Below are 15,246 nucleotides of genomic sequence, written 5' to 3'. Positions count from 1 at the left end.
AGCAGGTTTAGAAAAAAAATGGTTGCTCTTGGGAGCTTTGTAATTCCTGAACCTAGTGGGAATTTAGCGAAGAAGTTCATGTGATGCTGTTCCCCTTCACAATGTAAAATACCCGGAGGTAAGCACTGGAAGCCAGAACAGTGAAGAGACCATTTTCCTTCACAGAGCTCACAAGACTCGCAGTTTCTATAGCATCAATTGGTTTAGTTGGGGGCAGAGGGGAGGGAAAGCTGCGTCCATAGGACTGGGAGAGCAAATTCTCCCACCAGAACGTATGAAAAACTTGTGCCAATTCCTGTTCTCTACACACATATAATGCACACTGGAAGCTATTTTAGATCTTTTACAAACCTGTCCTTCAAGTGTAATAGTTCTACACTGGTCAATAAAGTTACCATCGGCTGTGAATCACAAAGTACCCACCTGGATTTCCTTATGAAATACTTAAACTTTTAATTACAGAAATAAGATTCAAAGGAGCTAGATACCAAAACAACAGTGTAACCATCTTAGAAATCACTACTTTTCTCACTAGCAGCTATTCTACAAAGCTCTATTCCAACTGGTCTATTAGCCTGCACCTAAGTTATAGTCCAGAGACAATGTAGCATTTTTTCTGTTCTCAGGCACTTTTAGCCAAGGAACACAGAAACTCACACAGAGATAATTAACAGGTTTCATAAGGTATGCAATAGACACAAACACCACTACATCTGCATCCCCCTGGTGTTTCAATCATGTTTTCTTTCTTTTTCTTTACTTTTACCACAGTAAGTCCCTCGTGGTTGACAGCATTATTTAGAATCCTAGATTTGTAGTTTATATAACTGATTAGTATACTCTGTGGATTGTCTTCTGTATAAAATGACATGTTTAGGGACACATAAAATTATCTTTCCAGATCAGGGCAATAAGTTCAGAAAAGCCAAATTATCAACAGGTTAAGTGATTTACAGTGAATTCTACTGACGGGAGAGATAATTGTCCTCTAGACTATTCTAACTCTTAAGCACCATCATTCTGAAGATAGTATAGTATATCAGAGAAAAAAATCTAAACATGCTGCCATGAGCAATGAAAGTGGTGAAGTTATTTAAGATGCTTCTACTGTGTTAAGATTTTGGAGGCTTTAGCATCTTTAACAAAAAATAAAAATGTATTGAAAAAACAAACGCCCACCACAATAAAAAACAAAAAAAAACCCACTCCCTCCCAAAAAAACCACGAACAAAACAAAAAACCCAAAACAAAACAACCAAACAAAAAAAAGCAGCAGATTAGCCAAGGGCATTTGTATTTCAGCTTGTTTTCAAAGTGTACAAATGTTTAATACTTCTGTAATCTGCATTTCCCTGAAAATTACAATTTTGAAGGAAGATTTTTTTTTTCAAAAATAGAAGACAGGTTGCAAATTGATGATTAATTATCATCAAAATCATTAAGATATCATTGCAGTTTCACACAAATTCTGAGAGGTAAAATACAGCCCATTCAGTGAACAAAACTGTTCACTTTTTACAGCTAAGAAAGGTACTCATGTTATTGATGGGAGTGACAGGGGAAGAGGGTGGAATTCTGATACCAGACAACTAAGATTTCAGATTTGGTTGTTCAACAAGAAAACATGACTGTCCAATTTTGCAGCCTTGGGCTCATTCTCTTATGAAAATTAATGAACCTCTGTGATTGTCTAAAGACATTTCTCTGGATTATGCTCATTCTGTTTTCCACTGCCCCTCCCCCCCTTTTATTCTTATGTCTTTAGTACATCTGATTTCATTTGGTCTTATATGTTTAGTTTTGTCTTTGTTAGGAATTTAAATGCCACTGCTTCCACTAGTCTCAGACAGAGTCAAAACTGAGACAATGGCATAATACATTTCAAATTCAAGTATTAATTTTAATATCTAAAATTATATGATGAATAATTTCCACCTGCCTTGAAATCTAGACCTGATCATAAAGGTCTCGATCTTCCATTATTGCTGCCTGCTCAGTGCGAGTGTGTCCACAAATATATTTTGTTCTTGGTTCCCATTCAGGCCAGTAGAAATAGCCTGGCAGGTCTGGAAAAAAACTACACTTTTGGCAATTCACTTGCATATGCTTCAAGTCCTTTGCTGCATACATGTGAACTTCTTTTGTGTGGAAAACCATGTTCTATCACTTCAGAGCTATAGAACAATTAGAATAATATTTCTACCATGAACAATAGATCCTAAAAGGCAGATGGGTTGGTGACTAAAATTTTGTTAAATATACACATGCATTGTCCTTTGTTGTGCTTGTCACTCAATCTAGCACAAAAGGCCTGGAGGAAATCACCAACTGGAAGCTGGTGGAACTGTCCGTAGATTAATGTAATGCCCTTTTAGCCCTCTCTTTTTATGCTACCTAATTGCTTTAGTGCTCTTCCAGAGCTATTTGTAACCCATCTAAAACTCCTGAGCGGTCTCTCTCTGTAAGAAAGAATATGAATATCAGCCTTTATATGGTCAGAAAATGTACTTTATTTTGGACAAAGGACAATCCTTCCTCCATCTCTCTAGAGATCTATATTGTCAAAACTCCGGTCTCTGACAATACAGGTGGCTTTTGAAAAAAAAGAGGAAGATTTTTATGAGGTATGGAGAGCACATCTAAACTCTCTTCCATAGAGAACAAACAAAAACAAAAAAAATCGCAGGTGTGGACAAACTGGTGTGTGAGCTTTTATACAATTTATTTTTAAATGCTAGTAATATTATTCTTTTGTTACAATTAATTAGGACAAAAATGCATGCTACTCAATTCCAAATTCTTAAAGGGTCCATTTTTAATTAATTTAATTAAAATGAATTAACAGATTTACTTGTAAATTCTCAGAAAATTAACTCTATACTCAAAGAGTAAGTGCTCTAATTTTGGGGAGGATGCACTGTATTTTACATTCATAACAGAGGTTGAATCCCTTCTATAAGTACAATAAACTCAATTTCAACTATGGATCTGTAAGCTATACAATAGGGTGCGGGGACGATCTTTTTATGCTTCCTAACCTTTCACATCAGCAGAAGGGTTTATTGCAATCCAGTACCTAATTACTGTGAAAACTATTAGGTCACTAATGGCAGGGGTTCCCAAACTTGGTTGGTGGCTTGTTCAGAGTGAACCCTTGGCGGGCCGCGAGACGCTTTGTTTACCTGAGCGTCTGCAGGTACGGCCACTCGCAGCTCCCAGGGGCCGCGGTTCACCGTTCCCAGTCAATGGGAGCTGTGGGAAGCAGTGGCTGGCCCGCGCCGCTTCCTGCGGCACCCATTGGCCAGTAACGGCAAACTGCGTCAACTGGGAGCTGCGAGCGGCCATACCTGTGGATGCTCAGGTAAACAAAGTGTTTCGCGGCCCGCCAGGGGCTTACCCTGAACAAGCCGTGAAACAAGTTTGGGAACCCCTGCTAATGGTCATTCCTGCAACTTTGGAAAAGTTTACAAAGTCGTATATGGGGCCTCCCTTAGGGAAAATGGCGCTCTGGGCGAACTTGTATTTTGGAGCCTCCCCCCCATCACCCCTGGCCCCTATGGGCTACCCATCACTTCTGGGCCCTACTGCCTCCCCCAGTGTTTAATTTGTATTGAAAGAGGTGCCACAGCTCAGCCCTGGCACAAATTAAGCACTGGCTGGACAGCCTGATAGCAGCTGCTAGCCAGCTGCCCAGCTCTGCAGGCAATGCCACTGCCAGCAGCAGCGCAGAAGTAAGGGTGGCATAGTATATGGTGTGTTGCCACCCTTACTTCTGTGCTGCTGCTGTGGCGTGTGGTGCCTGGCACTCTGCTTGCGGCTCAAGGCAGGCTTTGTGCTCTCACATGGGGGCAGCATCTTGCTCTAGCCCACGGCCCTCCGACAGCCCTCTGGCCACTCCTGGCTCAACAGCGGCGGCATTTCAAATTTTGGGAGGAGTGGAGGGCAAATTTTAACCATGATTCCAGGGACTACTCAGACACCTGAAAACTCTAGGTTTTTTTTTTTTTTTTTGGGGGTGGGCGGGGGGAAGGAGGGCAGGTAATAATTTAGGAATTAGCTGACAGGAGCACAACATCTAATTGTTATATAAAGAAAGAAAAATATACACAAACACCAATTAAAGCCATATTTTAAGTATATATGTAAATATAGAACAATCAGGAGATAATACATCAAGATATTCCCAATCCCAAAACTAGCGGTATAAATTCTGGAGCTTTAACACAGATATCAGAAACAAAAGTTTGATAGTTTGTACGCTATCTTTCATAAGATAAATAAAAATAAATAAAATCTGCTTACTTTCTCTAACAGACACACACTGTTACTGCCATTATCTACTCTATTTTAGTCAATTGTTTTTCACGCCATTACAAATGTATTTACTTAATTTTAACATATGTGATTAAGGTTTTTTTCCTCTTTTATTAAGAACGATAATTTATTTTTCTAATTATTTTTGCTTTTATATTTACTGATCACAATCATGTATGTGACTCACTAACATTTGACTCCATCATTGCTATTAGTATCATACTTGGAACTGCTTATTTTCATATGAATTTTAAGTTATTTTACAGATAAAACTAAAAATACAATTTGAAAATAAGCAATCTTAATCTGCACAGTGTCTAAAGTTATGTGTTTGGCTACTTTTTTCCAAACTGGCAGTGCTAAGGTGAGTACAAGCTACATTTACATTCTAGAAGGATACTATTATTTGATTGTACCATTTTAAATAATGAATGGCAAAGCACAATATGGTAATAAAAGTAATAACGATAATTACTCCAGCCAGGACAGGGTAGGCATTTTAGAACTCCCTACTTAATGAATTAAATTTAAGCATAAGAGAGAAATAAAATTATGAAATTCAAAAAACTAAAACAACAGCACTGTAATCCTTAACAACTTTGAAAGAATGAAATTACAGAGAACATATGTGCATTGCACATTTTGACAGGAAGTACCAAGAAGTAATAACAACAACAATAATAATATAAGTGTGTGTTGGGGGAAGAGTGTGTATATTGAGGGAGTGTGAGAGTGTGTGTGTGTGTTGGGGGAGTGTGAGAAACAGCGCGCTGTCACTTTAAGCAGAGCAGCACTCACTAATCTCAAGGCTTGTTCAGACAGCAGCAGCAGCTGCCAGCAGTCCCCATTCCTGAACCCTGTCCCTGCACCTCAGCTCAGCAGAGACTGAGTACAGGAGTGGGTTGGAGGGGCAGAGCAGCGGTGGGAGGAGGGGAACCCTGGCTCCGGAGGAGCCCCTCTTAGAATGGAAGCCCTGGGCCATCTCCTAGCCCACCCACCCCTAAAGGCCAGCCCTGCATATACACGGACTAAACAACCTTAGGCTAGGTCTACACTACGGGGGGTGGGAGGGGTCGACCTAAGATACGCAACTGAAGTAGCTGAAGTTGCGTATTTTAGGTCGACTTACCTGGCTGTGAGGACGGCGGCGAGTCTACCGCTGCCGCTCCCCCATCGACGCCGCTTCCGCCTCTTGCTGCGGTGGAGTTCCGGAGTCGACGGCAGAGCGATCGGGGATTGATCTCTACCCACCGATCCGGCGGGTAGTGAAGACGTGCCCTTAGTCTTAATAATAAAAAACACTTTGCATTTCTATACCACCTTTCACCTGAGGATCTCAAAGTGTCTTATACACATAAATTAAGCTTCATAAATCTCTGTGAGGCAACCAAGTATTAGAAAAACTTAAGAACACAAGAATAACTATACTAGGTCAGATCAATGATCCATCCAGCCCAGTATCCTGTCCTCCGACATCAGCCAGTGCCAGATGCTTCAAAGGGAATGAAAAGAACAGGGCAATTATGTGATTTATCCCTTGTTGCTCAATCCCAGCTTCTGGCAGTTAGAGGTTTAGGGACATCCAGAGTATGGGGTTGTGTCCCTGGCCATTAGTGGACCTATCCTCCATGAACTTCTCAAGTTCTTTTTTGAACTCAGTTATATTTATAAGAATATAAATTTGGCCACACAAAGATGGGTAAACTGAGACATGGAGAGATTAAGGCCACAATGTCAGATCTTCAGTGCCTAAAGTTATGCACCTAAATCCACATTTAGGCACCTAATAAGTGGCCTGGTATTCAGAGGTGCTGCACACGCACAACTCCTATTAAAGTCAGCAGGAGCTGAAGCTGCTCTAAAAATCACATTTCTGATTTAGGTGGATACAAATATGGATTCAGGAGTCTACTTTTAGGCACCAAGTTTGAAAATATTGACCTAAGCGATTTGTCCAAAGTTACAAAATGAATCAGAGATGGATACAGAAACAATCTTGGAATCCACACTTTTAGTGTCCTGCTCTAATCATCATCCAATATTCCCTTTTGCAACAATGACTATCAAAACACAAAAGAAAATGACTCAGGATACTCTACACAACTGAAAATAAATGTTCGCTGGTCTCCTTCAACAAAATACATAACACTTAAAATATGACAATCTAAATGTTGGCACCTGAATATTAACTGTGTTTTGATAGACCATTTCCTAATATGATCAGGGAAAGCTTTGAGATCAGCAATCGCCTTAAATATAATTACTTTAATTAGCTCGCTTTTTCCCTTAAATTTTAGTACACTTTTATTATTGTAACAAATTATCATTCATATCTGTCTATATAAAATACAATCTTAAAAAGAAAGAACAAGTCCAGTAATTCTTGACACAAGAATAAGAAAGTCTGAATATGTGAAGTAGTTAGAAATATAAGTATTATAAGCTACAGAAATTGTCAGATAATTGGACCGATCCCTTTAGGAGGTATGAGATGAAAAAATACCTCAAGGGAAGGAGGGGGACATATAGATGAAGAGATAGAAAAATAAATATTCAGTAGAAGAGATCTGTCACTAAAGATGTACACTGGATCTTTTCACTGATAACCTGGAACACACATTCTTCTTAAATTTAAGAAGCATTGCAACAAATTATTTTAAACAAGTTGATGCTGCACTCTTTGGGGATTTTCATTATAAAGTCCCTCACTGGTTATCTAGTGCTAAGTTTGATACAGGACACAGAACCACCAGTGGACTAAAGACCCAAGAGCACATCAAAGGAAGCCCTATAATTAGGAAGCTGGCATGAGCAAATCAAGTAAAGCAAAGTCATGCTAGTAACAAAAGGTAAAAGTAAAGATTACAATATCAAAAATAAAAAAAAAGGCCCCTGTGAATTTCACACTTTAGAAATACATTTTGTCTGAGTGCTTCTCAATAATCACTCTTATATCCTCACTTACGTTTTTCTGTGCTCTAATAAAAGCAATGGTTTCTGCTGAGGAATAAAAGTGATAATGTGTCCACTTCAACAACCTCTTAAATGGGCAGGGTAAAGAACATCAGTTTGAATTCTTATTTGTTGGGCTGGTAAGAAATTCATTTGGTTTAAGAAGCGAGGTAGTATAATCTAGATAGATGCTTTCATTTCATGAGCTGCCTTCGGGATGCTATTTTTGATTAAAACTGATTTGCAAACCACCAAAAACTGTGCACGAAGTCTGTTTAGAAGCTGATTTTTATCAGGGAGCCAATGGGCAGAAATCAGCATAACTGAAACAGAAGAGTTATGAAAGGTAAAGCAAATCAGAAACCATTTTTCAAAGGTTCTTTCTTGGTAAGGTCTTTCTATGTGCTCAATACAGTAACTCCTCACTTAACGTTGTAGTTATGTTCCTGAAAAATGCTACTTTAAGTGAAACAATGTTAAACTAATCCAATTTTCCCATAAGATTTAATGTAAATGCGGGAGGTTAGGTTCCAAAGAAATTTTTTGGGGGCAGACAAAAGGCATTATATACTGTACAGTACTGTACTGCACTGTGGTGGGGAGATGCCCCTGGCTTACCCCTGGGGCTCAGGGCTGGGGGTGCAGGGTCTGGGAGGGAGTTAGGGTGTGGGAGGGCGCTCAGGGTGGGGGTGTGGGAGGAGGCTCAGGGCTGGGGCAGGCAGGAGGTACAGAGCACTTACCTGGGGCAGCTCCTGTTTGGTGCAGAGGGTGTGCAGGTGTCTCTGTGCAGCGCGGCACGACCCCCATGGGCCGCGATTCTGGGAGCCGCAATTATAGGAGCTGCGGCCCCCTCCACCCCGCGGCAGGCAGGGCCACCCGGAACGCAGGGGCCTTAGGGGCTGCAGGGCCCTGGGCTAAGGGGACCCTGGGGCCCTGGCCTGCAGCTCTAAAGCCCCTTTCAGAATGCGGCCCTGCGAGCACAGGCCGGAGGACTCAGGAGGAGCAGGGAAAATGATGGTGGCAACAATGTACCATAAGCACAATGTTACCCTCATCTGAATCACTCTCTAAGAAAGTATCCAGATTTTTACATATATTTTTCTGATTTGCTTTGCAGTTTATATATTGTTGGTCATCTTTTTCATCTGTTGGGTTTATGAAGGTATTTTCCATCCTTCCCAATATCTGGTAATTGTGTATTTGGATGCTATCACTGCTACCATCACCCATTTTCTTAGAGTTGAGCATATCTTAGAGCTTCTGAATTGTTAGTGAGAAAGCTATGAAACCAGTCTTTTTTATGTCCCTTCAGAGAATGACTAATTTTTGACAAATACCTTGCCAACCAGAAAAGTGGTTCTTGGTGTTTTACGTCACTTGGACGTTCCTCCCAACTACCTCATATAGCTAGAACTCTCCTCCTATGTAGCAAAATGGGTGGTCACAAGCCCAGGTTGAGAATCCCTGTTCTAGATCATGTTTGTATCTTTTTGGAGGGGAGGGGCAGTGTAAACAGTGGGACTGAGGTCTACTTTGTAGAGTTTCAACAGGTTTTCCATTAAGCCTTTGTATAACTTTGTGCACTTTAGGTGGTGTCTTCAAGTGGTTCTAGATACTTTTTGGTAGTTATTGCCGGTATTCTTTTATATCTATGTGTGTATGAATTTAATGAGTATTGTCACAGGAGTGGGCACAGAACTGATTTTTTTCACCATTTGAATTTTTAGAAATGGATGCTGAGCTCCTACAAGGTGCTAGATTGACAAGACTGGACAGATATCTCGTGTAGTTGCAGAACACAGCAGCAGCCGCACAAAATTCCTTATTCCACCAATTTGTCTCAACCTTTACCTGAAAGACCAACTCTTATGAAAACTGTTATTCGTCAGGCCAATCCAATACATTCTGAGAATGTGAGCAGAAGTGTACATTTTTAATGTTTTTTTCTTGGGATATGGACTTTTTTCCCCACTAGTAACTGGACTGAAATTAATAGTTAATTAATATCACGTAAACCTGGCTGACTTTTGTTCACTAGCATTTTAGCTTGGATTTAGACTAGTCGCCTATGTACCAAAGGTTTCTTATCCCTTACAGATTGTTATGGTTCTCCATTTCCCCAGAAAGCTAAATGCGTATGTTCCATTCAGTGGTGCTAACTTTATTTATTTTAGCAAGGGGAGAGTTAAAATTCAGCTTTAATATTCAAATAATTTATATTCAATAGTCACATGCTGAGGTCCTGAAATGATGAGCCAGGTGACATGACAGAAAATTTGAGAGGTCTCTTGAATCCTGTTACCAGTACTATCTTTGCTAGAGCATCCTCAGCCAATAGACAAAAAGGGCACAAATAAACATTTCCCTCATCTGAGTTTCTTTTTATTTTCTTCCCTCTATGTGGCAGCAGTGGGGAGTTAAGTGGCAAGTATAAAATATCCCCTTTTATTGACACCCAGCTCCCTATTGTGGCTAGGGTTAGGATGGCTCGGGAGTCTCCAGGAATTAAAAATTAATCTTTCATTAAAGATTGTGTCATGTGATGAAACCTCCAGGAATATGTCCAACCAAAACTGGCAACCCTAATTGTGGCCATGTGTTTTAGGCAGAGCAGGGCCACAGGCATTAATGATAATCTGAGGCAGAGCCTTCTCTCCATTAGCACACTTTGTCGCCATAATACACAATCTGGTAGGATTGTGGTAAAAATGCCTGAGTCATGTTTACATTGCAGCTTCTACTGCTGATTGTGAATACAAAGACAGATAGTGTAGATGCAGCCTATAGGAGAGAGGCAAATTCATTGTATTAATGTATTTGAAAGAGGGTCAACTCACAACTGGATGTCAGTGCAGAAACCCTGAGGTAGTGCTGTGGAACCTGGAACCTCACTTAGGAGTGAACCTGCAAGGTACTGAGTGCCTTCTGTTCAGAAGACATCAAGAAAAGCTGATAGCATTCAAATTTGCCAAACCTGTCTTGTAAAACAAGAAACTTTGAGGGAGGTAAGCTCCCCTCTCCCTTCAAGCCCTTAATCAGCATTAATTTAAAATGCTAAATCAAGAGGAATTTTAACACTGAACTTAATGTGAATTGAAGTTCATATACATCTGTTAAACACAGATTGGAATTTCTGTCAGGCCACTACCAGTAAAAAGTTGACATTCTAATTAATACGAATAACTCTATCTTCCTATTACAAAAATATCTCTTATTTTAATAATTCAATCTTCTACTGCAAAGAAAGGAATATGATAGCTTTTTTTTTTTTAAATCCCAGGAGAAATGAGGCTGTAGGATCACTACTGCTTTTCCGTGCTGTCCAACACATTGTTTACATAGACTGACAGTGTACATGCCATCAAGGTATATTCACAGACTGAAATTGTAGTGTATTATATACTCTAATACTTCATGGTAGGATTTTGAAAAAAAACACTCTTACTTCATGAAAATGACCCTCCCACCCCCACCCCCGAAAGGTGTAACATACTCTATGCATCAGAAACACTCCGGTGATAGATTTTTAATGGCTTTAAACTAATCTAATGAAATTATAGACAAAGGCTCAGTTGTGATCTCTCCTGTGCACCTTCAAAGAGAAGTGAGGGGGTGTAAGGTGCCCACTCTCCTGTGCAGGCTATACATATTGGTGAATCCTGAAGGAGAAGAGCAGCCACCATGCAGCTGCTCCTGTCCATCCCACAGTGGTGGGTAGCGTATGTACAGGCAGGGATAGGGAGAGAGTAATTTTGGTTCCAGCTCCCACAGTGCACTGGAGCTGGGGCAGTCTTTCAAGTAATCTGTGCTAGTAAGAGGGCTGGTACAGAAGACTTCCCCCTTGAGCAAAGGGGAAATAGGAACTGAAAGTCACCGCCTCCTTATTGCCCTGCCCTTGGGACACTGCAGCTATTTCCATCTAGCCCAGAGAAAGCCATCTTCCAGAGAGTTTAATGTAGTAGAGTAGGAGTGAACACACTGAAATGATCCAGGACTTTTAGGCGCTGATCCTGCAATGTATGGTGCATGGTCAGATCCCTGCGCTTGCATGGGGCCAAAGTCTATGGGGCTTCATGTTAGCTCAAGGGAACCTTTGTAAAATACACAGCAGGACCACAAACTCTTTGGTGCAGGGACATTTACTGCATACATGCACAGTGCCTAGTACAATGCCTCTAGGCACTATTATGATGGAAATGATTAACATCAATAAAGGGCATGAAAAATATCAATTCATGCTTGAAAGCTGGAGATCAGAGAGTTTTAAAGTTGTGGTAGGGTCAGTTCAATTTTTTTAACTGCTTAATTTAATGGTGGTCAGGCCGACTATTAAATTAACAGAAATAAACGAACAACAGAATTTACTGTATCAGGGTATTGAAACTCACTGATTTCCAATGCTTTGAAATGGAAGAGCTTATTTATTTATTTATTTTTGCTCCTACTTTGCATTATCCAATTGGGCCGCATAAGAAGACTCATTAAAACTTCTAAAAACTATCTTGAAAATTAATTCTGCAACACATATACACATATTGTATTTAGTACTTATCCTGGAGAGTTCTGATATGCCCCTTAAATCAAAAGGCTTTTCCTTTAAGGAGGCATTTTCATTATTATTTATATTGGGTTAGTAACAACGGTCTGAATCAGGAATGGGACTCCATTACTCCATACAAACAGATAGGAAGAGATGGTCTCTGCCCCATATGTTTGATAGCAGTGTGAAAAATCTAAGCATGAGGTTTTCAGCATCTAAAATCTCATTTCATCTAACATGGTTGCTTTTCATATTTTACTACAATTCAACAACTGTAGTTGGTTTTCACCTGCTGGTAACCAGTACCAGCTATTAGAAGTATTCAGTAAAAACCTCATGAGGCTTATCCAATGCCCCTCAATCTATAATTCTTGCCTGTAATATATACAGATCTTATTTTGCCAAGTGTTTTCTACTTCCACACAATGTTGTTTTTTTTTTGCACAAGAGCAAGAATAGTGACAGTTACAGGATAGAAATGCACATCCGCTAAAATTATTGAAATGATAATTTCAAATATTTTATTTAAATCATTCTGTACTATGATTAAAAATGTGGCAGATAGTAAAAATAAATTAGAGCTTCATTAATACTGGCCAGAAGAAATATAATTTTACTTTTACCTTTTATTATTTCCCTTTTCTTTCAATCTGAGGATAATTTCTGAATTGCAATATAATTTTTTCTAATTCATTTTTGAAGAGATTTTTGCTACACTATGGTTACTAATGAATGTAGGAAATTTTGTTTTTCTTTTAGAAGGTGAATTTGTTGGAATTTTGAATAATAATACAATTTGCAACACTGTAAATACAGCATTAAAATATAGGTGTTGACTAATAATTAGAAAAAATAATCTACTAACAAAAAGCACAGCAGAACACTTCAATTACTTATAGCAATCACAATATAATCTTGTCCTACCAAGTGTGTCTCAAGGTACAGTTTAAGGCTGTCTGTCTCTGCTTTAGGAGGAGTCCAATTCTCTGTCGTTTCCATGGCTTCATTTAACCAGTGAATGAATTCATCCAGCTTGCTTACAAACCCCTTACCAGATAAGAAAAAAGAAAGAACAAGAAAAACATATTTGTTAGTACAATGACAATCTGGAAAAAGCATGCTTTTTTTTTTTTTTTTTTTAAACCAGCAGAGCATTGGACAGTGAAATCTTGTCCTCAACCACCATGCAAAGAATGATAAAAATTGGTTGGTGGTCTTCTGATAAAGGAGGAGCAAGACTGTGCTCAATGTATTTTGGGATAATCTAAGGTGGTCTCCTGGGACAGACCATTGTAAAAAATTCATTAGATTGTGGTAGGGTGACAATCAGACAGCAAGTGTGAAAAATCGGGACAGGGGGTGGGGGGTAATAGGATCCTATACAAGAAAAAGACCCCAAAATTGGGACTGTCCCTATAAAATCGGGACATCTGGTCATCCTAGATTGTGGCGAGATGGAAAAACAATGGGGTTTTAAAAGTGAGGGGGATTTGTATGAGTGGCTGGGTGAGAGGCCTGGATTATGATAAAAGATGGGTTGGAAGCCCCTATTCAGGCAACCAGATGTGGCAGCTGCATCACTTCTAGCGATATACAAGGCAGAATGTGCAGCATTTAATGTAAGGACTGCTGGTCTTTTATCACAGGCACTATTAAATGATGCCCCTAACTTTACATGACTGGATGATGCTCTAAGGCCCATTCTGAGTGCAGATAACTCCACCAGAGTCTTCTGTTCAGCATGAGTCAAGGGAAGGTCGAGAGGGTAGCGTGGCCATGATGTTTATATCGACTTAAAATAGATCTTAAGAGTATGTTCATCTAATATGACCATCCCAGAATTGCTTAAGATAATGCTACCATTGGTGTATTAGTTTTATTTTTATTTATTCATAGGCTTGTTTAGGATACTCAGGACTCTGGTATCTGAGCACCTCCCATAAATTAATTAAATTATGCCTTCAACAGCTCTGTGAGGTAACCAAAGTATCATTCTCATTTGTTCCCCTTTTGTATAAATAATTCAATATTCATTGGAGCAGGGGACTAGAGCCAAGGTCACTCTGCTCCCATGTGAATGCCTGGGTTCAAATGCCTATTCCAGGTGAATGCCCCAACCACTGGGCTAAAGATTATAAGGGGTAGAGTGATACTCCTCTAGCCCTTTAAAAATGCTTGGAAAAAAATCTTTCAGGTCAAGTAAAACAATTAGTTCACCCCCAAACAGATTTTTTTTATTTGCCAAAAGTTTTAAATTTTAACAAAACAAAACAAAATCAGAACTACCACTGAACAGGGAGAAGAATACTACAAATCACATTACTGATTGCTTGTCACATCCTAGTGATGTTATCTCAGAAACAAGGTGATTTGATATATACATACACATAGGCAGAGACATATACATACACACACAAAATAAAGGTGCTCTCTTATACAGGCTTCATGTATTTTACTAATAAAGTAATATAGTACACCCCCATAACGGAGTACTATGTTTTAGAAGAATTTTTCAAAAAATATTTCAAGATTTCAAGCATGTGATGCCAATACTCACTAGTACAAAAGGCAGCTCTCAATAGTGACTATGCTTGTCCCTCAGAATATTTGTATTTTTCAATATTATGTATGGGAACCCTCCAGTACTAGCCTTTTAGATGTCAAATACTTTTTCTTGCTGCTATGAAATGTGCCACATCTAATATGCCTGTATTTACCACATGGAGGGAGACAATCCACAACAGGTATATGACCTGAATCATTTGCGTTGTGGGGTAGGGAATGTTTGAAGGGTGTTTTGGGCCTAAATATATAGATAATATCATGTAAAGCTATGAGGAGCCAGAATCTTTTTGTTTAAAAAAAGATAAATATTCAAACAGTTTCATTATGGACATTAAAATCCCCACTAAAAATAAATGGGTCAGTGGTGAGCACTGAGGAGACAGCTAAAGGAAAGGAGAGGCATGATGACAGAACAGGGAGATCTAACCCAGGCTACGTCTCAGTCAGAGAAATATTTTCTGCTACAAAACACAAATCACAATAATCCTACTATTTTTCAAACGATGGCTATAAAATTTTATTGAAACCATTCAAAGAACACATCTGTAGAAACTGAAAATAATTTAAAAAACTAAAAGCCTGACACTGAAAATGACTGTCAGAGGATAGATAACATTGTCCAGCTCCTGAATCTCAATGTCTGGGTAAACATCACCATCTGGAGGCCTAATGGAGCATTGTCAGTCCTACAAAATCTTAAGGAGGGAACCCAATGCTGAATTGTAAGCATCTAAATTGGATTTCTAAATCTTACATCTGCACATTCAAATATGTGCCTTTTTTTGCAAATAAGTGCTAAGGAACATCAAAATGCAGATTTGGATGTCCCACAACTAAATTAAGACCACAATTTTACTTGACTTGTCATTTGAGTT

The 15,246-nt window shown here is 39.3% G+C and overlaps 1 protein-coding gene across 1 annotated transcript in view; it reads right to left on the bottom strand.

Annotated features, from left to right (window-relative positions):
- The window catches only part of AKAP6 (A-kinase anchoring protein 6), a 297,070-nt gene that overhangs the window by 194,541 nt on the left and 87,283 nt on the right, over positions 1-15,246 (bottom strand). The window contains 1 exon segment of the mRNA XM_029911420.1: positions 12,731-12,853. Coding sequence (XP_029767280.1) covers positions 12,731-12,853 — 123 coding nt within the window.

This window comes from Terrapene carolina, unplaced genomic scaffold (genome assembly GCF_002925995.2).
Source record: "Terrapene carolina triunguis isolate 2854851 unplaced genomic scaffold, T_m_triunguis-2.0 Scaffold96, whole genome shotgun sequence".
Classification (NCBI taxonomy): domain Eukaryota; kingdom Metazoa; phylum Chordata; order Testudines; family Emydidae; genus Terrapene; species Terrapene triunguis.
Note: the sequence above shows the minus strand (reverse complement) of the source record. Positions and strands in the feature narration are given on the sequence as shown.